The sequence below is a fragment of the Cinclus cinclus genome, chromosome 5 (genome assembly GCF_963662255.1).
Source record: "Cinclus cinclus chromosome 5, bCinCin1.1, whole genome shotgun sequence".
Classification (NCBI taxonomy): Eukaryota; Metazoa; Chordata; class Aves; order Passeriformes; family Cinclidae; genus Cinclus; species Cinclus cinclus.
The window spans coordinates 7,385,257-7,406,603 of NC_085050.1; the positions used below are offsets into that span (position 1 = coordinate 7,385,257).

Below are 21,347 nucleotides of genomic sequence, written 5' to 3' on the forward strand. Positions count from 1 at the left end.
TCTTAACATGCGTTAAAAGGAAGCGTATTTCAAGATAGCTTCGTACACCCCCAAACACAGTAAGGGAGAGGCCTGACTGGAATATCTTGTTACTATTGAAGTACAAATTATAGCTAATAGCCGCAAGATTTGCTGTTTCTTACAGAATGTAGGAAACCCCCTGCGCTCATCCTGTTGTAACCACAGACTTCCATATTTATCTCTTTGAGAGGAAGGAGAGATTGTATAACTGGAAAAGCACGGCAGAGAAAGTTGCGTGTGATGTTATAATTGTATCAATGGAAAACCAAGTCAGTAGTAAATGCCGCCCATGGAATGTGACATCCTAACGCTGGCAGATGGCTGATGTGTTACTCCTGTGATGGAGACGGAATTCATGGTTGTTGAGTGACTATTGAGGATGGTTAGATCAGTACAATCATGTTTGGATTCTGTGCATCTTCATTGTAAAAGACATCCTTGTTAACGAGTTTATTGTTTTAACAATAATTTCGTTGTTGCTGTCTGGTGACTCAACACTAAGGATTTTTTAGTGTGCTGAACGGACCGTGAAGTTCGGTAATAAAGAACGGGTTGTGAAGCAGCAAGTTTTCTTTCTGTGATTTCATGCAGAAAGCGTGTTGAAGCAGAACAGCTGGGACTATAGAATCATAGAAACGTTTGGGTTGGAAGGAACCTTAAAGCCCCTCTCATTCCACCTCCTCGTCATGGGCAGGGACACCTTCCACTAGCCCAGGTTGCTCAGAACCCCATCCAGCCTGGCTCTGAACGCTGCCAGAGGTGGGGCAGCCACCACTGACGCGGCTGTGCTTGGGGACACGGGGACATTGTTGGGGACACGGGGACGTTGTTGGGGACACAGTGACACTTGTGCAGGCAGGGGAGTTCGTCCCGGGCGGAGCCGCGCCTGCACTGCCCGCTCTGCCCCGCGAGGAGGCGCACTCGGGGTGGGGGGCGCAACGGTCATGCGTGGCGTTGTCCCCGCCCCCCCTCGCAGGACGCTCTTCTGATTGGCGGGCGCGCCTCGAATGCCGCTCCCTCATTGGCGGGCCGGGGCTTCCGTTGAGTTTGAAATCGTGTGGCGGCGGAGGAGGGGCTGCGGCCGGTGCTGGGTGCAGCGCGCGCCGCCTCAGCTGAGCGCCCTCAGGGCTTGTCCGGCAGGTACGGGGGGCTGGGGCCCCGCTGTAAGGAGCTGTGGGGCTGGGGCGGAGTGTTCAGGTATCCCTTCGTGAGGTTGGGTGCTGCGGCGGGCTCGGTGACCCCTATTGGAGCGGGGGGGAGGGGAAGCAGAATCGGGTAAGTTCGGCCTCTGTAAGATTGAGGCAGTGTGGGGTTGGGAGGAGCCTTGGCGGGACCTCTTTGTGAGATTGGAGGGCTCGGGGACCGCTCTGGGAGCTTGGGGTGCTGTGGGGGTGAGCTGAGGGTCCCCTTTGGGAGCTGGGGTTTGGGGGTCTTTCTGTAGCTCTCGAGTACTGGGGTAGGGGAGCTCTGGGGTTTCTCTGTGAGTTTGTGTGGGGGGGGGGCTTGGTGACCCCTATGAGTTTGAGATGGTTTGTGTTTGATGGGGGGACTGATTGGGACAGCTTGGGCATTTTAGCGACCCCTTTGTGCGATTTGTGCTTATGGTGCTGTGGGACCGGGGGTACCTCCTTGTCTAGGGATGTCAGGGGCACTTCTGTGAGCTTCAGATGAATTCATTTGGGGTTTATTTCTGTCAGTTTAAGGATGAAGAGAAGGCAGGAACTTGGGGGTAATGGCAGGAGCCCAGGGGTGGAGCTGAGGTGCTCGGCCCCACTGAAGTTGGGGGTGAGGTGAGGCTCTTGGGAGCATCTGTGTGTGTTTTGAGGATCATATAGGGTTGATAGGGACCCCGGGGTGAGTCAGGAATAAAGAGAGACTGAGATAGGCCTGGATTTTTTTTTTTTTTTGGGGGGTGGGGGGGGGCGGTTTGACTTAAAACGCATCTTGGTTCTATGATGGGCAAGGATGGAGCTTCTAAAACGCCTTCCCTGGCCTTGCTGTTCCTTCCCTGCAGTCAGGAGGAGGCGATTATGAGAGAGTTGCTTTTCTGGAGAGTGTTTATTTGTTCTGAAGTGAGATATTTACGCTGAAATAAATAAATAAATGTCAGTCAGCTATGTCTCAGTTTGTATGGAAATATTCACAGCATGGACCAGTTTGCTTTGCCATGAACTAGTGCTCTGCTTCTGGAGTTCAGAAGGATAATTAAGTAGAAAAATAGAAGGGTAATTAAGTAGAAAAATTCCATCTCTGCCCTACATGTTCAGTGGCTTTTCAGGAATTTGAGACCACGTTGGTGTTTGGGATAGCGTGTCCTAGTAGTTAAGCAACAAGTTACCTGAAGCACTTTACAGATGATAGATAACTGAGGATTAATTATCTGATGTCATGTCATTGGATTTATGTTGATTCTTAACTGTAGAATGGCAGGTTCCTCCATGTGCCCAGGTAAATACTTTTCTAAAACAAGGAGCATTTTCATTTTTGTGAACTTTGATAGATCCATGGAAAAGTTTGGGTTAAAAGGGACCTTGAATATCATGTAGATCCCAGCTCCCTCACAGGGAGGGGCCCTCCCAAGGATATGGACACCTTCCAATAGACCAGGTTGCTCTAAGCCACATCCAGCCTGGCCTTGAGTTTTGTTTTGCTTTCTTTTGGGAAAACCTGCTGCCTTTCATAATACCTGTGTGCCTTGGATGGTGACCACTTTAAACAAAGATACGAATAAGGTCACCCTTTATCACAGCTGCTACCTAAATGAACTTGTAGAATATAATTTTGATCAAATCTTGACTGAAAATTTTTAAAATATAATGTATTGCTTTTAATACTTTAATAGTAGAAAGACATTTTATTTTTAAATTTAATATATAAAGTGGTGTATGTATATGGTGTCAATTTATTTGGTTTAGCAATAGTGTACAGTGACAAAGCTGACAATGTCTCCAAATAAACCTCCCCTGCTTATGGAGCTTGTTTTAGAGGGTGTTGACAACTTTACCATGTCTTAGGCTGTTTCTAAAGTAATTACAGTAAAAAGTACAGTTTATAAAGATTAACTTCATCTGTTGTCTCAGTTTTAGTTTGGAATAAAGGAAAGCAGTGAAGTTAACTTCAAGTTCTACAAGTGGTTAATGTAAAAATAGCTAATACAAAAAATAACATGAATTGAAGCATTAATGTGATGAATAAAGAAGGAATGAAGAAATAGCTAATACTGGCGTGCTTTGCATACCATTGCTTCTGCAGCTATTGTTTGCATTCCATTGCTGATTAAAAGTGCTGCTGTCAGGTTGCAGAAAAAGGAGCTGAGTTCTGTGGAGAGTAGGAAGAAAATTTTCCCATAAGGATTAATGTAAGAGTGGAGAAATGTTTGGAGGCTTATGTACAGAAATATAAGTACATAGGGGCAAGGAGGTTGAAAATACAACTTAAAATTTTTAGTCCAAATGTTCTTGTTAACTCTTTATATATGATAGTTTTCAGTGTCATAGTCTTCCTTAGCTGATTTTTCTAGATAAATCCTGAAAATATGATGTAATCCTTAGCCTGTTTTTCCATGTTTGGTCAAATCAAGCATTTGTGATCACTTAGAATGGTTACACATGCAGAAAGTCAGTGTCTCCTACTTGATAACTGTTTATCTTGCACAGGTGATAAAAGATAATACATCAGCTCTTATGAAATAAATCGCTTTGATAGCAGTTTTTCAGATAAATAACTGCATTTCCCAGGTGTCATCCTTCATGGACAGTGGTTATGCTTAGATCTTCCTTGCCTTACCTTCTGTTTCTTTTTTTCAAAAGCAGCCGTGCATCACTGAGTGTTACTCTTACACCTTTAAGAACAGCAGAGGCTCCAGTGGGAATAAAAAGCAGGCAGAGCTCAAATACCTGCAGCATGGTGGCTTGCCTGGTGTATTTTAAATGTGATTTTTCTCTATTTCTAATTTATTTTTATCCTTGATCTTAGTTGCAGCCCAGGATTTAGTTCCAAGTCCTTCACACTAGTACAATTAAATCAGTATTTAACAATCTACTTGTCTTGTGTGTATCCAGTGTAAGAACAATATTTCAGAAATACCTTTCTAATGATGGTTTTTCTCAGATTTGCATACCAATAATGTCTATGCTGCAAAGGATTCCTAAGTACTATGTGCTTTACAAGAGCAGTATATGGTCAGACAGTGCAGGAAAAGGCTCATTTGATCCAGGACTCTGATCCCAAACGCATCTAACTAACCAAATTTGCTTCTGCTGTTTACTGGTGTACAGTGTAGTAATGAGACCATGTGAGTAAACAGAGAGGTGATTGTCTTCTGTCTCATCTGTCCCTTGCAGAAGCAGTTGTGTTGCTTAGCTGGATGTCCTGCTACAAAAGACACGGCTCTAGGTCACTGGCTGAAGGGGTCGGGAATGAGGAAACTTTGCAGGTGATAGAGCTCCCTTTAAAGGACAGGCAGCTTGTTTAGTGAGGCTAGAATGTGAACTGTGGAAGGCATAATATCAGCAATTAGCTGCTCAAGCCCCTACCCAAAGCAGAGGGGCTGCGCAGTGCTGCTTTTAGGTACTTCTGAGATAGACCTTTCCCTGTGGAGACTTTCCGTGCTTCCAACTTTCCTTTTGAAGCTGTTAGTCTTGGCTAGTCAGTGCCAGGCTGCCAACTTCTTCCATTATCTCAAAGTGCATCTGGCTGACCACACCCTCTCATTCATGCTGTGGTGCTGTGTGTTGATGTTCTAGAATGAGTCTGCAGATTTTAAATGCAGAAAATGGAGAAAATGGAGGAAGCATTAAGGATGATTTAACAGCCGAAGACTCTGGCTTTTTCTTTGTGCCGCCGGAACCTACAGGGAGACCTTCTATTCTTCGCCTGTCCCAGAAAGAAAACTTGCCACCAAAAAGTGTGGGAAAAGCGATGAAGGTAAGCTTCTGGTTTTGTATTATTTTTATTCTTTCTCCTTTACTGTCTCTGCTACTGAATGCATGTGCTGTTTGGTGTTTAAAAAATACTGTGCTCATGTTCCTCCTTTTTCTCCTCCCCCCTTCTTAAAGGTAACCTTTCAAACTCCTCAAAGAGATCCTCACACTCGAAAAATCTTGAGTCCTGCAATGACAGACAAACTTCAGACTGCTTTTGCACTTGAAGGTTGCCGTGAAGATGTGGTAGATGATGTTTTATTTGCACCCTCTGATGCTGAGTGAGTAGTGAATCCACTGTTTGCTGTGGTGCTTATGTGGGATGTGCTCAAGTTAACTTTCCCTATTTTAAACCTGTGTAGTTAAAATATAATTTTCTGTTCTATAACAAGTTGTAAACTGTGCAAGGGGACCAAAATTGATACTGACTGATGCATGAACTTTTTCAAAGATGAGTGTCATTACTTTTAAGAAAACTTTATCTTGATTGTAATATATATTATTGGACTTTAACTCCTCTATAACTGATTTCATTAAGGTAACTTATGGTATGCATAAATAGCTTGAGAAGAAGTACTGTGTAAGACAATTTTGTATTCTGTCCTTGATGTTGCTATTCTGAAGCTAAGCCTTAAAATACCTTATCTTGTTTAAGTACTGTTGTATCTTGAGGAATAAATCTGAAGAACTAAATCTTCTGAAGGCTTAGCTTGAATTGACACCTTGAGTCAAGAGGTATAAGATTTTCTTTAATCTAACAACACAAAGTGACTATGACATCAGTCACTAATGTAAACATGTTTATGTGCCTTTATAGTCTAGCAGCCTGAGTCTCAAAGTGTCTCATAGTAACTGTTTGAAGAAGAGTATAAAATCTGTAATGTTTCAATTTGGGGGTGTTGTGACAACTTTAAATGCAAATTTTTGTTACTGACTTTTAGCCCCCCCATTAAACTAGTACAGACATCTGACACCTGTAATTGCCACCAGCAGGAGGTCTCAGGTCTTAGTTTTGCCCTCTGCAAGCAAATGTGCCCTTTTGTTTGTTTTTTAACTACCCAGTACTTCCATTTGATATGATTTCGTTGTTGGAGGGGAAGAAAAGGAAAAAGGTGGCAACGCTTAAATGTTGTTTAAATGTATAAATTTACTTCAACTGTTTATTTCCATGTAGAGTCTAGTTTTGAAAACTGTTTCTGAACTAACAACCACAATTTAATAATGGAATGGTATTTATGCCCCAAACTCATTGTTTGCACAAATAAACAAAGATTTAGTACTTAAAGTTCAAGTGAGCTTAAAGGATCAGCACTGGATTGATACAATCAATCATGCCCTAACTAAAACAATGCACTGCTTGTGCTGAACATCTCCTCTCTAGTTTTAAAATGTGAGGATTTGTTTGTAGCAAATAAGTGAAAGGGTTCCGTGTCCCTGAACAGGGTCACTTTTGACTCCTCACAAGTGATTGAGGCTCCAAGCAGGTGTCTCGCTCCTGACTGGCATTTATTAGGTTAACCATTGAAGGAGAGTGGGAGGGACCTGAGTAGTCGCAGCCTGGGGCTGAGCTATTGCCGGGAAGAGGCGCTCAAACCGGGTGAGAAGAACTTCTTCAGCTCTTATCTCCCGCCTCTGCTTTCGAGTCTATCAGAGTGGAGTTTTTAGTGAGTGGCTTTTGATCATGTTCTGTTCTGCAGCAGATAAGGAGGGCATATAGAAATAATAACTTTATGGAGGGACAAAACAATGGGAGGAAATCCTCTTTCAGGAAGTAATGGCTTAACTCTCTGTAGTCTGAGGCTAAGCTTTCAGAAGTTGTGTAGAGTTTGGGGAAATAAAGTGGAGAGCAATAACTTGTAGAATACTCTGCAATTGTGACTACACGAACACTTTAACCTGTGTCTTTTGCTAGAAAATCTTACATTTCTCTTACTGGGGAAGTGTGTTATTGTGTATCACTCTGCTCCTCGGATCTGCTCTTATACAGAATTTAGAGTGTCTGAAGTCCAGGTTCTGTTTTTGTATAGGCCCTCAAAAATAAAATGCTGGTGCATACTTTCAGGGGGAAATATTTTCCAGCATGCCTAGACGAAGTAATGACTAGTGTGGGAGAGCCTGAATCATGACTTGGTTTGGTCTCAGACTTGAGTCTGTCATGACTCAGATGAATCTACATGAGGATGGTACCACAAGTTGTGCTTGTGTTTGAGCTGCTGACTGTCAGTAACTTCTCCTAAGCAATGTGTGTTTCAGTGCCTAGTGAAAAGGTAGTGTTCAAATGGCCACGTCCAAATGATGTGGTGAGTAGAAGTCCCCAGGGATGACTGGCATAAGGTAGCAAGGCTGTGTAGAACAGGTAGCTCTCAAGCTGATTAACTTCAAGGGTTGATTTCCTATGTTTCATGTGTACCAGAGCTCATAAGCATTGACTGTTTAGGTGACAACTGAATTTGTGCTGTTATATTTTGTTGTCATTTGTCTTATTGCAAAAAAAAAAAACCCAAAAAATCAGATTACTCTAATCATGCCAAGCTACTTGTTCAAATCTTTCTGTAGATGGTTTAAAACTATGCCTGCAAAGTAACTGTCATCTTTTTTCTTTTTTTTTTTTGAATACAGCACATGTCAACAAAAGACTGAAGCTGAAACAAACAATACACAAATGCCAGAGAAGGTCAGCGTGGCTCCTTACCCAGATGATGAGATGCCAGTGAAGAGTCGAGGTTCCTACAATCTTGATTTTGATAACTTAAATGACATCAATCCTTTTCAAAGTTCAGTACAGTTGCCTCATTCTCCTGAAAATGTGCAAAAGTCTCCCATAAAAGTATCCAGCAGCCCTGAGAAAACTACTGAAAAAAGTAATGCTTCTCTTCTGTGGGACAATGCAGTTCCTTTTGCTTTAACCACAGCAAGTACAGAGTGTTTAAGTGAAGACAAGGCTCTCATCTCTGAAAAAGAATCTGCACTGAGCGAGCTGGAGTCTAACAAATCCAAGCTGTCTCCTAAGCAAGCAATTGGTGACTCTGAGCAGGGTGTGAAGTCTGCTTCCACAGATGCAAGCCAAACTGGTAATTTGCTGGTATTAGCAGAGGTACCTACACCTGTAGAGTCACCTGGCAGCTTAGGTCCCAGGAGTTCTGATATAAGTAACTCTCTTAAAACTGAGGAATCGAAGCTTCAGAATGTTTCAGTAGCAGAAGAAGTCTCTGCACAAGAGTCAAAACCTGATGAAGAGCTGGATGTCTCCAAAGGCAAACCTGCAGAAAAGCCTGATGTCACCAAGTCTGGACCAATAAAACTGGAATTTGATTTTGATAATACCACTGCTAGAAAACCACCTCCTAAGAAGCTAGGTAAAAGACCTGGAATTAAGCCACCTTCCAAAAAAATTCCTATTACCAAAACAAAACCGGAGAATACTGAAGTGCAAAATAAAAGTAATGTGGAAGATGAAATCCCTCTTCCTAAAGCATCTTATAAGTTTGACTGGGACAAACTTGATGATCCAAACTTTAATCCATTTGGAGGAGGCTCCAAAATTTCCACCTCGCCCAAGCGTTCTAAACCCAGCCCTCAGAAAGTTCACCTGCCAGAGGCACAGGAGAGTACCTCACCAAGAAGGGAACCTCTTCTAGTGGAGCAGGATAACAGGCCAAGTACCTGTGAAGCTCTGGACAAAGAAGAACCCAAAAATCTGTAAGTGAATGTGTAGCTGAATGCAGAAACACCTTGAATTCATGTGAGGAAAGTTAGTGTCTCAAAGTAGTCCATTCCTACTGCTTAGACTGCATCCGTCACAGGCTGGCAGAGTCTGTTGTAATCTATAACACAATTATGTTGTAACAGCAAAGATCTTAACTGGGGGAACTCCTGAGATGACTAACTTTAGGCAAAGGTGTTCTGAAGTCTGGTGGAATACGGGCTTAGATGGAAAGCGCATTGTTCAAGTGGTGCTTTCCCCACTCCTCCAAGATGAAAGTGGGAAGAACGAGGTGACTGCTGATGTCTTTAAATAAAACAGGGAAGTAGGCAGCAGTGTTGCACATGGTGCAGCATGTGAAGGGATCAGGCGGTTTTGTTCTCTGCTGATCTCTGAGGTGCTGTTTCTTCCCTGTGTTCTTGGTGTCTAAATGCTATCTCTAATAAAAAGACCTGGCTCTGAAGCCGCATTTTTTTGGCAGCATGCGGACTTTTTATTTGAGGATGGAATATGTTATCTTTCCTAGAAAGTCTAGTTATTAATGTTACTATAGACAGTCAGGTGCTTGCCAGATCTAGGCTGGCACAAATTGTTAATTTGACAGAAGTGTTTGTGCTCTTGCTCTCTGTGCAGCATGATCAGTTACTGTGATACCAAGGTGGAAAGTTTACTTACTGCTGACAGCACAAGTGGAGTGCTGGACTTTTCTAATGAAGTTCACACCAATAATCACAGCATTACCTTGCATAGAGGAGCAGGCTGCTTGTAATTCTGTTCTTAGTTAAAGAGCCTATCTTTAACTTTAAAAAAACAATGAACCTAACAAATAGAAATAAGAGAGCAGTGTTAAGTGATTGGAAAGAAGTGATGCTGCTGTGACTTTCTGCTTCCCAGGAAACACTACTTCTGGTGGAGGGTGAGCTTTGTCACATACATTGTCACCAGGCGAGACAGTAAATTTACATCCCCACCCTCTGTGAAGCTTCCTGTGCTGTGGCTCTAGAATCTCGCAGAGAAGCTACCTTTGTTCAGTTCATCTGATAACACAGAGTTCCAACTGTGTGATGTAAATACTTATTTCTTTAATTTTCCTTTTTTTTCTGCTTGTTTGTTTTCTTTAGGGAAATTGTTGAACAGAGTGTGGTAGAAGGCATGCCAAAAGCTCAAGAGGAGAAGCCAGGAGTTCAAGCAGAAGCTGAACTTCCAGTAAAAAAAGACGTGGTAAGGTATAGGAGAGATAGCCAGTTCTTACCAAGTTGTTCCATGAAACAGCTCTCTGACTTAATGACTTAATCTTGTGAAACCTATTTTTGATATTTTTTTCTAAGTATTAGTGGATTTATGCATCTTCAGCAGCTCTAGAAGAAATTTAAACTGTGCAGACCTGTGTTTTGAAGGTAGCATCAGAGACAGCCAATTTGTACCTTGGTATTTAGTATCATTTTGATCAGCAGTTGCATATAAGGACAAACATAAGGGTGTGGACTAAAAATCAGAGTAGCTCTTGAGCTATGCTCAGTGTTGGTAGTTTAATTTTTATGTCTTTGAATTCTTGTTTTATTATATTGGCCTGCCCAGTTAATGAAAAACCAATCTGATAATTAAAATTATTTTAATTGCAATTTTAAATAGTTATTTTAACAATTAAAAGAATTTTGTTTTTCTCATTAGGAGAAACGAATGAGCCCACCTAAAATGTCTCCAGTGAATGTTGCTTCTTCTCAAGACAATTTGATTTCTACTGGCAGTGGAAAAATGTCAATGTCTGCAGAAGAAATTAAACCTGATTCCCCCAGAATTGAAGTAACAGCAGATGAGACAGCTAGTGCTGAACCTGAAGAGTTCTTCAGACCATCATCAGAAGGTGAAGGCATTTCTTTTAAACAGACCGAAAGTGTATTGTTTCAATTACTTGTATATATAATTTTTCTACTTAAGTTTTATTATGAATTCTAGCTTTTTCTCATTCTGCCCTTCTGAAAGGACTCCAGAACCTGCAATGACTAGCAGTGCTGGGAAATGTATCTAAACATCTTTCTAACTTCCTCTGGTTCAAGCTAAGTTCAAAAAGCTGGCTATTAGAATTCAGCAGCCTATGGTGATGGAATTTAGGCTGGTATAGAGACTTTATAGAGTTTCTGTGGCAGTTTGTGCTGAAAAATTGCCCCCTTAAAATTTCTGGTGTTAAAGATTTTGTAAATTGAGAGCTGTACAGCTGTGTTTGTGCATCTTGTAGGTACTGCAGACCTTAGCATTACTGATTTAATATTGCAGTGTGAATGATCTTCCTGACAAGCATGCTTGTTGTGAGAGCTTCCTTACATAGCTGTGAATTAAGCACTTTGAAGGATTGTTCCTGTTTAGAGCTTTGTGTGGAAGGACGAGCGAGTGGTTTGACTGCTGTGCGGTCTGTCACCTTCGTACTGGAATGAAATCACTTGTATTGGGAAGTGGTTATAACTTCATTCCTCAAATCCGAGCTGTGTGCTAGTTCTGATGGTTAGACTGACAATCTTGCTCTTTCATGGGGCACTGTGTGTAACAGAATATCTGAGTGTGCTTGTCACTTGAACCAAAGAACAGCAGAAGTTCTGCAATTGTGTGTTGAATCCTACACATTCTTACAAGTATTTAGGGCCAAATGGAAGTTGTAAGTTTGTGTAGCTTAGGAGTCTTTGCTTTTTTCAGGTCTGGATAGAAAGATAGTATTTTGAATAAAAGAGCTAGAAGTCATGAGAATGAGAGCAGGGATTTATTTGCTTTATACACGTTTGTTTCTGTCTGTGGTAGGACAATTTGGCAGTATTGCATTTTCATTGTGTTTCCTCTTTTCCCAGTTTTTGGAATGGGCATAGACTATCTGGAACAGTTTGGGTCTTCATCTGTAAGTAGAACATTAATTATTTCATTTGCCTTCCTAGCAGTGTGGAGAGGAAAGCAAAGATTAGTGTCAAGCCTTAAATGTTTTTGTGAATTCACTTCACTTTGAATTGTCCACAGAAATTGTCATCTATTCCAAAGGAATGTGATGATAAGGCTGGGTAGGGGGTGATGGTAGGAAATGTAAAATAAGCAGCTCAACTGAAAATCAAAGGTCTCTGGCTGTCAGTGTGCAGAGGTGCTGTTTTCCTTTAATAGCAGTAAAACTCAGGTGAATGATATTTCACTTCTGGCCAGAACTGCTAGAACATGATGCTTTAAAAGCACAGGATCATCATTTCAAAAACACTTTTTTCTAAGCTCTTTTGCTTTTATGGCCAGTTTCAGGAAATCTGTCTCTAAGTAGGGCTTGTCATGTTTTAATCGTTTCAGCTTAGTTATTCTTTCTCCTGCTTAGGTCTGGAGTAAAAGTATCTCTGAACAGTGAATGTGCTGTATTGAAATTGTTTTGGTCATGCTGTGTTTGTCCTTGTTATTTTATGACCAAAGAAAATTGCGTACACTGCTTTTTCTGGTTATAATGCTATCCTTCCTTCTCAGTGTCTTCTGGTTTGGAATAGTTCATTAATGTTTTCCCTTTTGATTCTGTCTGTGAGCAGATTGAGTCCTCTTGATGTTACATAAGGACATAAGCATGTGGGCACAGAGTTCTCTTATGTAATTTTCCTCCTGAGAACAGTGCTCTGGCCACTGAAGAATAGGCTCACCCACTCTTCAGAGGATTATTTGTGTGTGGGTGGGATGTGTGTTGTGCTCTGAAGCAGCAGATCTGCCAGTTTATGCCTCTTTCCCTTCAGTTCAAAGAATCAGCCTTGAGAAAGCAGTCACTGTATTTGAAGTTTGACCCTCTGTTGAGAGACAGTCCAAGAAAGCCAATTTGTGGTACTATTGAATCAAGTGAAAGTATCATGACAGCTCCATCTCAGCCTGGGTAGGTATTGACTTGGTACATAAAATGAGAGTTGTTTAGTTTGGAAAAGACCTTTCAGACTGTCAAGTCCAACTGTTAACCCAGCACTGGGGAGTCGACCACTAAACTATGTCCCCAAGTGCCACATCCACACTTTTTTTTAGATACCATCAGGTCTGGTGACTTCCCTGTTCCAATGCTTGACCATCCTTTCAGTGAAGAAATTTCCTCTAATATCCAGCCTAAACCTCCCTGGTGCAATTTGAGGCTATGTCATCCAGATGTGTTTCCTGGGAGACCGACTCCCATGTTACTGTGAACTCCCCTCAGGTAGTTATAGAGAGTGAGAAGATCCCTGAGCCTCCTTTTTTTCCAGGCTGAGCCCCTCAGTTGTCCCTCATCAGGTTTGTGCTCCAGACCCTTCCCCAGCTCTGTGCCCTTCTCTGGCCATGCTCTAGCACCTCAGTGTTCTTATAGTGAGGTGCCTAAAACTGAGCACAGGATTCAAGGTGTGGCATCACCAGTGTTGGGTACAGGGGGACAATCGCTGCCCTGGCCCTGCTGGACAGACTATTGCTGGTACAAGAGCTTTGCAGAGAAAGACTGCACTTGAACTTAATGGTGTTATGTTTGTTCATTTTTAGTCCCGTTGCTGATTTAAGTAACTTGCTTGAGGAAGCTGGGAAGCCTCTAGTGAGTCTTGAAAGTGAAGAAAAACCAAAAGGACTAGATCTTCTGGGGACATTTACAACTTCTGTAAGGGTGTCTGGAATGCTGTCAGGTTTCATGTTGATAGTTTGGCAAGGGGATAGCCTAGGTTCTGGATTTAAGATACAGTAGGGATTGCAGAATGTGATAAATGTTTATTTAAACAGTTGTTTTAAACCAGGTTGGATACTCATTTATATCAAAGTTGTACTTTGTGATGAACACTTTAAGTATTAAAAGTATTTTTTGTGGAAACTGATGCCATGGCACGTGGTCTAAGGGAATTTTGAGCTGTTTTTAAGAATGCTCTAGTCAAGCAATGTTTTTTTTATGCAAGTCAAGCAACAAAAGACAAGCTTTGTATTGTAATTGCATTGGTGGGATGAAAAGTACTCAGGTTGAACTGGATGCTCTTGCAGCTGTGGTTTATAGTTTGAACAGATCTGCCTGCAGTAGTTCATCCTGAAATGGTCTCTTGGTCTCTCTCTCACTTGTGAGGAGCAGCATGGTGTCATCTGCTTTACTGCTGATAGCTGTAGTTGGTGGATAGCAGTTCTGGTTCCACCTTGTAGGTATGAAAGTAAGAAAGTAAGTTAGCAAGTCTTATGCTAACAAAGTTCTGGAGGTATCTTGTGTGTTTGAGATGCTTGACTTGGCACTGAATAATGTACGCACGCCTAATCAATGGCATGACAATAGGAAACTGTGGAAACTTTGCATTTTTCTTTTCTTTACAGGATGCTGGTCCCCTGATTCCAAACTCCCTGAGTAGTGATGTTCCTCCAGTCCATTTTGACACTTCTAATGTGTCAAACACTGCAGTGGATGCTATTATAGATGTGCTAAAATATAGCCAAAAAGACATGGATGCAGCTGTTGAACTGGTGAAGAGAGAGGTATGGTGCAACCACTTCCAAAGTGGAACTTGGCATAGGCTTGGAAGGTCCTTTTGTTTGGATTATCTGGGATAAATTCCTACTTTGCAGTTTTTTTTCATGACACTTGATATAAGTGTCTCATTTTGTAAAGCTTGCTGTGGACTTGATAGGTGCTGTAGGTGTAGAAGAGCTAATACTTTAGAGCTAACACTTAAGGGAATAGGACACTTCACTATTGTCAGGTTCTGCCTTACATCTGGTCACTATTAAAAGGCACATGTTATCAGATGGGATCATTTAGCTTAATATCAGTGATCTTGATAGTTATTCAACAGGCAGGAAATACATTTTCATGTCAATGGAAGAGAGTGACTTGTGTAATTTCTCTAAAACAAGATAAAGCTGTAGTGCCAGTTCAGTGCTAGGATCAATTCTTTTCTTGTGGGATGTGGATGCACAGCAGTGTGTCCAGCTAATAAAGTGAAGGTGAGATCTGGCCCTCACTCCAGAGGGGAAGGACATTAGTGAAGGAGGGAAGAAGTAGTTGTCAAGGTTTTAAGCTTGTTCTGTAACTGCAGAAATTGCCTTTAAAAGCCCATCTTCTGACTGATGCAAGAAGACTTGTATATCCACTAATTTAAAAAACTGGAGTGCTTGATTCATTATGAAGTCTAACCTTACAAATACTAAATAATGTAAGAGAACTATTTAAGCATAAATGTCCTTAAAGCTAAATGCATCACTTCGACAAAAAATGGAGCTTTCAGAGTTGCAGAATGGTGTACTGCAGGCAGTGGCACTAGGGACACGAAACAAAGATGACCTATGATTATTTGCTGCCCAATTTGTTTTTTTTTTTTTTTTTGTTCTAGAGTACAGAGATAGTGGCTTGTCTAGGAATAACTTTTACTTTGTCATTTAGGATGTGACTTTCACCCAGCATATTGTCTAGTACAAGAAAACAAATGTGGCTTTAACAGGGGGCAGCTCTTAGTGCATTGATCTAAAACTAAGAATCTATATAATAGCAGGGGGTAAAGCTTTTAATATCTTAAAAGTGCTCCTCTTTCATGTTGGAAAGGACTGCTTTAAACCTGCAAACACTGTTGTAGGTGTGACTGGATGACTCCAGCTGTGTCACTTAAATAAAAAGGCCTGGAATTGCAATATCAACCTGAGAGGAAGACAGATATAATTTTTGTTTTGTCTGTGATACAACTCAGGAGTAGGAGAAAAGTGAAAACCTGTCTTCCTTCTGAGCAAATACAGCACTTAGGAATGCTTGCTTTTTTTTGGGTTTACTGAACCCTTTTTTGAGCTTTCAAGTGCAAGTTTCTAACTTGTTTCCATTTTCACATACTTTTGCTTTCATAACATTTTTTTTAGTTTGTACATCTTTTTCACTAGTGACCTGCTTCCTGTCACCTGAAATACTGCATTATATTTAAAATCAGATGGCTCTAAAATAAATACTGAAAAATCACTGTACTACAGTTTATGATGTTGTTTTGTGACAAAACTAGCAGTAATTATGTACTTTCACTTTTTTAATTCCAGGTTATTTTATGTCTCTTAAGCCTCTTGTCTTTGAAGGCTTCCCACAGTGCAGCCAGGTGTTACAGTTCTTAAATATAACTTTGACCTGAGGTCTTTGTTGTGGGGTTTGCACAAGGTGTTTAGCGAAGAGTATTTGTGCTGCTTAATTATGTTACTGTGAGCTCTGCTTTAATTTAGCTGATGTGAAATAGGTATCATTATTCTCAAATAAATTGAAGTATCTTTTAATCTGCTCCCTTTCACATTCCCTAATTTAATGTTGAATATAAGTTACTGCAGACAGCAATTTGATCTTGAACAGGCTTCTGGTATTTGTTCTCTCATATGTTAATATTAACAGGTTTGTGGAGTGCCTTTTTTTTTTTTTTTTGTCTGCCCTGTAAATACAAGGGAAATGTGTGTCACTTGAGAGAATGTTCCTTGGCCCATTGTGTTCTCTCAGAAGTTAGTTGCCTACACAGACACTGAGTTGAGAGCAGCTGGGAGGTTGGTTGGCTGAGTTAGCTCTCATCTTGACACTTGAAGAGATACTGCCAATGTGCTGGCAATTGTATGCAAAATCTATGCATTATTCTAAATTTTGATTGAAGATTGTAACTAAGCATTTTGATTCTGTTAGGCAATTAGAGCTTATTTCTCTCTCTGTTAAATTAAAAGTATTACCCAGCCCTTCAGACTGTTTTTAGTATCAAGTCTTCTATCTCTTTTTGTGCAAAAAGTAAATGTTTACCTTTTCACCCTCAAAGGTTCAAGAGAAAGAGCTGGAGATTCAGAAGTGGAGTAAGAAGTACAATAAGCTTCATATGGAATACAAGGAAATGGGGTATGAATATGTCCTGATTTTTATATCTACTTAGTTATTCCAGATGCTTTTTCTAACTTATGTTCAACTTTTCTTTTTCATGGTTTTTAGGAAAATAATTGCTGAATTTGAACAGACAATAGCACAAATTATGGGTAAGTTCCATATTTACCCTTTGAGTGCCTTAGAGGGCTGGGGCACGCTTAGCCCAGAGTTACTAAATGAGGTTAGTAGTCTTTCACCTCTGACATTAATATTTCAAGTGCTTCCAGGAAAAGTGTAAGGTTTAAGACAGGGTAGACTAAAAATTTAATGCATATTCATATAGACATGATATCACTTGATAGGTAACTGATGACTTTTTGAATCGGACATGAACACAACTGTTCCTTATTCTCAACTGGAGTGTGAGCTGCTGGTTTATTAAAACTGGCAGATCTAGTTGTCAGTGCTTTATGTTTAATTGTTTATTATCTGGCATCATTTACATGGCAAGGTATCTCCAGAAGTTCTTGCTGGACAGACCTGGCCTTTTGCTTTAGTCAAATTTGTGGCTTCAAAACTAGGAAAGGCATCCAGTGAAGCTCTTGTTGCATAGTCACACTTTCTTAGCTCAAAGCTGAATCAGACACATCTATGCCAGCTCTTGTCCTCTGAGGCTATGGGAAACACAGTTTTGGTGTGGTAACCCAAACCTCTTCTGAAAGTCTGCTGTGCTAGTCTGACTTGTTATCCCAGTCTTCTCCAGGTCTTCCAGGTGTTGTGTATGTTTAATGAAAAGTATTTTGATTCCTTGCTTCTATCACAACTTTCAAGGCTTCTGTTACAGTAAACTTGAGAGGAGCATTTTGACTCCAGTGAAGGAGAAAAAATGCTCCTGGCAAGCACATTGTCGTGGTGTTTAATGGCCTTAAGTTTGGTCTGAGGTAATCTGTAACAAAAATACAAAGACTTAAAAAGCACAGACATGGTGTCTTTACAGGTGAGAGGCTATGTTATGGAACTTGTGTAAGGGGAAGAATTGAAGGTGAGGGGGTTATCTGTCTGTATTATGGAACTGGTTTTATGCTAAAATAACTATCATGGGTTAACGCCACTTTTTCTAGAGGATGCTCAGAAGCAGAAGGAAATCTCAAAGAAAGAAATACACAAGCTGATGGAAGAGAAGCAGCAAGCTCTTTCAGATCTGAACTCTATGGAGAAGTCCTTCTCTGATCTCTTCAAACGACTTGAAAAACAGAAAGAGGTGTTAGAGGGTTACCACAGAGTAAGATGATTTCTTGCAAATAATATCCTTACAAAATAAATTAGTTTTAGTGGAGAGGAAATGGTGAAATTTCTAGAGCCATTAATTAGGTCGAATAGGGACTACCTGTAAAACCAGGTGCTAAGCTGTTTATTTAAAGAGTATAAGCTACTAATTTGTTGTATTTAGTGACTGACTTAAAGTAAGATAGTATCTTAGAAGGCAAAGTTTCTTCAAACAGAAGTGAGCTGCTTCTTGCTGCAACACATCGTTTTTTGGTTCATCATACAAACATTCATGTGGCAACTGCTGCATAAGAACAGCTTGTTCCCCTGTGTCATATTGACTGGATGCTGAAGAGGATGTACAATTACAAGTCAGAATAATTGGTTATTGGGTGCTCCCTACAAAGATGTTTGTGGGTTTTCTCTAAAGCGAAAGTCAAGCCTTTGTTCTGCAGCTTCTTCAGAGGCTGGAGGAAGTAAGCTAATGAGGAATATAAGATATGGGTTCTTACTCCATGAAATTGATAAAAATTTACTCAGTTGGTGCTTAAAAAAGTGCCTTTAGATTGTTTTCCTTCAGTTGTCTTTTAATATCCCTGTTTACTAAAACTCAGAAACTAGCCTGTTAAAAGTTCCATGGTAGTCTAGCTTTTAGAAATAGGCATATAGTGTCTGTTACAACTTCAGTTTGTTTTTGCTAATGTGTCAGGCTTCCTTTATCATGTGTCCCTTCCATCTCCACCCTAAATTCAGAAGCCTGACTGCTTAGTGCAGAGATAAACATTGCTTGGAAACACAGTTACTAAATTCAAGACCTACAATTAGCAGAGTTTTAGCAATTGTTTCAAACTATTCCAACTTCTATCATACTGTCATATGTAATAAAATCTGTTGGTAGTGTGTCTACCAAGGTAATTTTCTTGCTGCTAGTGTTGGATTTGTTTACATCAGGGTCCAAAGCCTGAATCTTTGCATGGGCTCTTTAGAGAAGTTGGATTTCGACCTATTCTTGTGACAATTGCAACTTAATACAAGGCTGACTTTAAAAAAATCAGAGCAAAACAAAATAATCCAATTAGTGACTGTCATGTTAGTGACTTTCTTTCTAGTGTTTGCTACTAAATAATGTACTGGGGGGAAACATAGGGAATAAATGTTTGGAAAGTTAAGACAATTGAAATTAGTCCGTATAGGCCTATGGGATTTCATAGTTGTTCCTGTTATTCCAGTGAGCAAATACTGCCACTGAGCAGTAGTCAAATAACCCATTTATGAAGTGAGGAGACTCTTCCATCTGCTAACTTAAACGGCTAACTGAACTTCTTTGGGTTTTGGGACAGAATGAGGAAGTTCTGAAGAAATGTGCAGAAGATTACTTGGCTAGAATTAAAAAAGAGGAGCAGAGATACCAGGCACTCAAAGCACACGCTGAAGAAAAGCTGCAGCAGTAAGTACCATGTCAAGAAGCCAGGTTCCAGGAGTGGCATACATTTTCACATTTGCTGCAGACTGTGGTTCAATAGTGCCAAAACTTGGCTTAAACATATTTCGTTTGGTGATGAATCTGAAGTACAAACATCCAGTGTGACTCTGAGTTCTGCTGTGCCGAGGGGGATGTAAACACCATCTTGCACTTGTTTCAGAGCCAATGAAGAAATTGCCCAAGTTCGCAGTAAAGCAAAATCAGAGACTGCAGCACTTCAAGCTACTCTGCGCAAAGAACAGATGAGGATCCAGTCTTTGGAGAGGAGCCTTGAGCAAAAGGTCAGTCACAATGCTGTGGGTGAGTCTCTTCAAACTATTGCCTAAGACTAGATCAAGAGCTCCCTTGTATCAGGGTTAGAAGGAGCCTTGCTAACTGCACTGGTTGTGATGGCTGCTGTCCTGGCAGGCTTTAGCAAATTTGCATTGAGACCTGAGACACTGATGTCATGTCAGGATTTGTCTGTATATTTAGATTTTTTTTTTTTTTTTTGAGCAGTCTGGGCTCCTGTGTCAGTAGGTTACCAGAACTACTGAAGGAGGTGGTGATTAACAGATACACATGATGTAGAGCAAAATCTGGGAGTAAATTTTGAGTAACTGTCTGGCTCAGCTTGTTCATGAACATAACTCGTAAGCTGTTAGCACAAATACATATTTAACTGCATGTGACTGAAGTTTTAAATGTTGTTCAGGCCATTAATCCTTGTACTTTATATTGTTTCATATTGTCTAGGTAAAGTCTTAGAATGCTTTGTAAAGGCATATCCTTTGTTGGAACCCTTCAAAGGAATAAGCTTTGTGAGGATTAAAAGTCACTGCTGGTAGTGTATGCTGTTAGTTTTACTGTGTCATTGTTGCCACTGCCAATATTGAAGACTCAAAAAATCAATAATGTTGACAGATTCCTTTTATGGAAGAAACCTCTCTACTTGTGAGTCTTCAGGTTTATGGCTGAACCTTGCATAGCGGAGGTACCAGTAGGCCTGTACCTGTACAGAGGAAACAAGCCATTTAACATAGAACTAGGTTTGGTCTTGTCATAAATACAGTAACACTTTCAGAGTTTTTTTGGAATGGTTTAACTGTTCCATAAGGAATTCTACAAACTGGAAATTGTCACGTCAGTAAAAGTATCAAGGCATCATTTTACAGAGTCTGTCTTGTGAAGATTAAAATCTAAACTGTCCATGCCTTGAATTTTGGTGTACTTAACAAAGGCTGAGTCCCAGAAGTCTTATTTCCCTGTATCAGTTGGTCTCCATATATTATGGCAGTGTCTGTGGGAGAAGCAGAAACAGTGTAGTGGATTCTGGCTCATTTCCTGAGGCTCTTAAGGATGCCGTGTGACCTTTGGCGTAGTAGACTGTCCTTTACATTAAATTTGCACGAGCCACTATCATGTAAATGCACTTTCTATTGCACATGCTGGCAAACAGGACTTACTGCAACTCAGGTCACTACAAGGTTGTAACACAGTTTGAACATAGCTGAAATTCACTTTTTTCTTTCTTCCACAGACTAAAGAAAATGATGAATTAACAAAAATCTGTGATGACTTGATCTTGAAGATGGAAAAAAATTGATATCTTAACTGTCTTGTAAATATGTTTATTTTCCGACTTTGTCTTGTGTGTTCACTCACTTTTTTTTATGTATGTGGGGAAAAAATAAAATTCTTGATTCACACTTGTCTTCCATATTAGTGGCTGTATCTTTTGTCAGAAACATCTATTAACTTAAGTTTAATTGCTGTTTCTAGTGAGTAACAATGTCTTTCCTAGCATTTTCATGCAGTGCTCAAAGAAAGACTTAATCAGTGTACCTTCAGTCTGTAGCCTGGGTAAGAACTTCTAAGTTCTAATGTCTTGACCTGGCTTTTCTGGGGAGGGTTGCCATGGTCATTGTCTCTAGTTTGCACTTACTGCTCTCACTTAAATCAAGGCATTCCAGAGTTACAAGACTGAAGTAAAACTGAACATGCACAAGTGCTATGAAGTATTTAGTAATGCAAAAAGATTTGGAGATGAACTTTGGCTTTGCTTTGTGGGTTTGGATGATTTATGAGCTGGAGTGATTTTGCTTTTGAAGATAAGCTAAAGAGAGGATTTAATGGTAGGACTGATTGCTGCTGTCCTTCTCTGGGGTTTTCCATGTCATTAGTCTGTCTGAC

The 21,347-nt window shown here is 40.5% G+C and overlaps 1 protein-coding gene across 1 annotated transcript; it reads left to right on the forward strand.

Annotated features, from left to right (window-relative positions):
• The first annotated feature begins 1,102 nt into the window (after positions 1–1,102).
• On the forward strand, positions 1,103–20,863 carry TACC3 (transforming acidic coiled-coil containing protein 3). Its single transcript, XM_062494126.1, has 16 exons — positions 1,103–1,161; positions 4,767–4,947; positions 5,079–5,224; positions 7,563–8,642; positions 9,768–9,867; positions 10,318–10,510; positions 11,484–11,530; positions 12,384–12,517; positions 13,141–13,252; positions 13,942–14,100; positions 16,386–16,462; positions 16,553–16,596; positions 17,548–17,708; positions 19,033–19,139; positions 19,336–19,456; positions 20,695–20,863. The coding sequence occupies exons 2-16, from the start codon at positions 4,768–4,770 to the stop codon at positions 20,758–20,760; spliced, it is 2,727 nt and encodes a 908-aa protein (XP_062350110.1). The 5' UTR covers positions 1,103–1,161; position 4,767; the 3' UTR covers positions 20,761–20,863.
• The last annotated feature ends 484 nt before the right edge of the window (positions 20,864–21,347 follow it).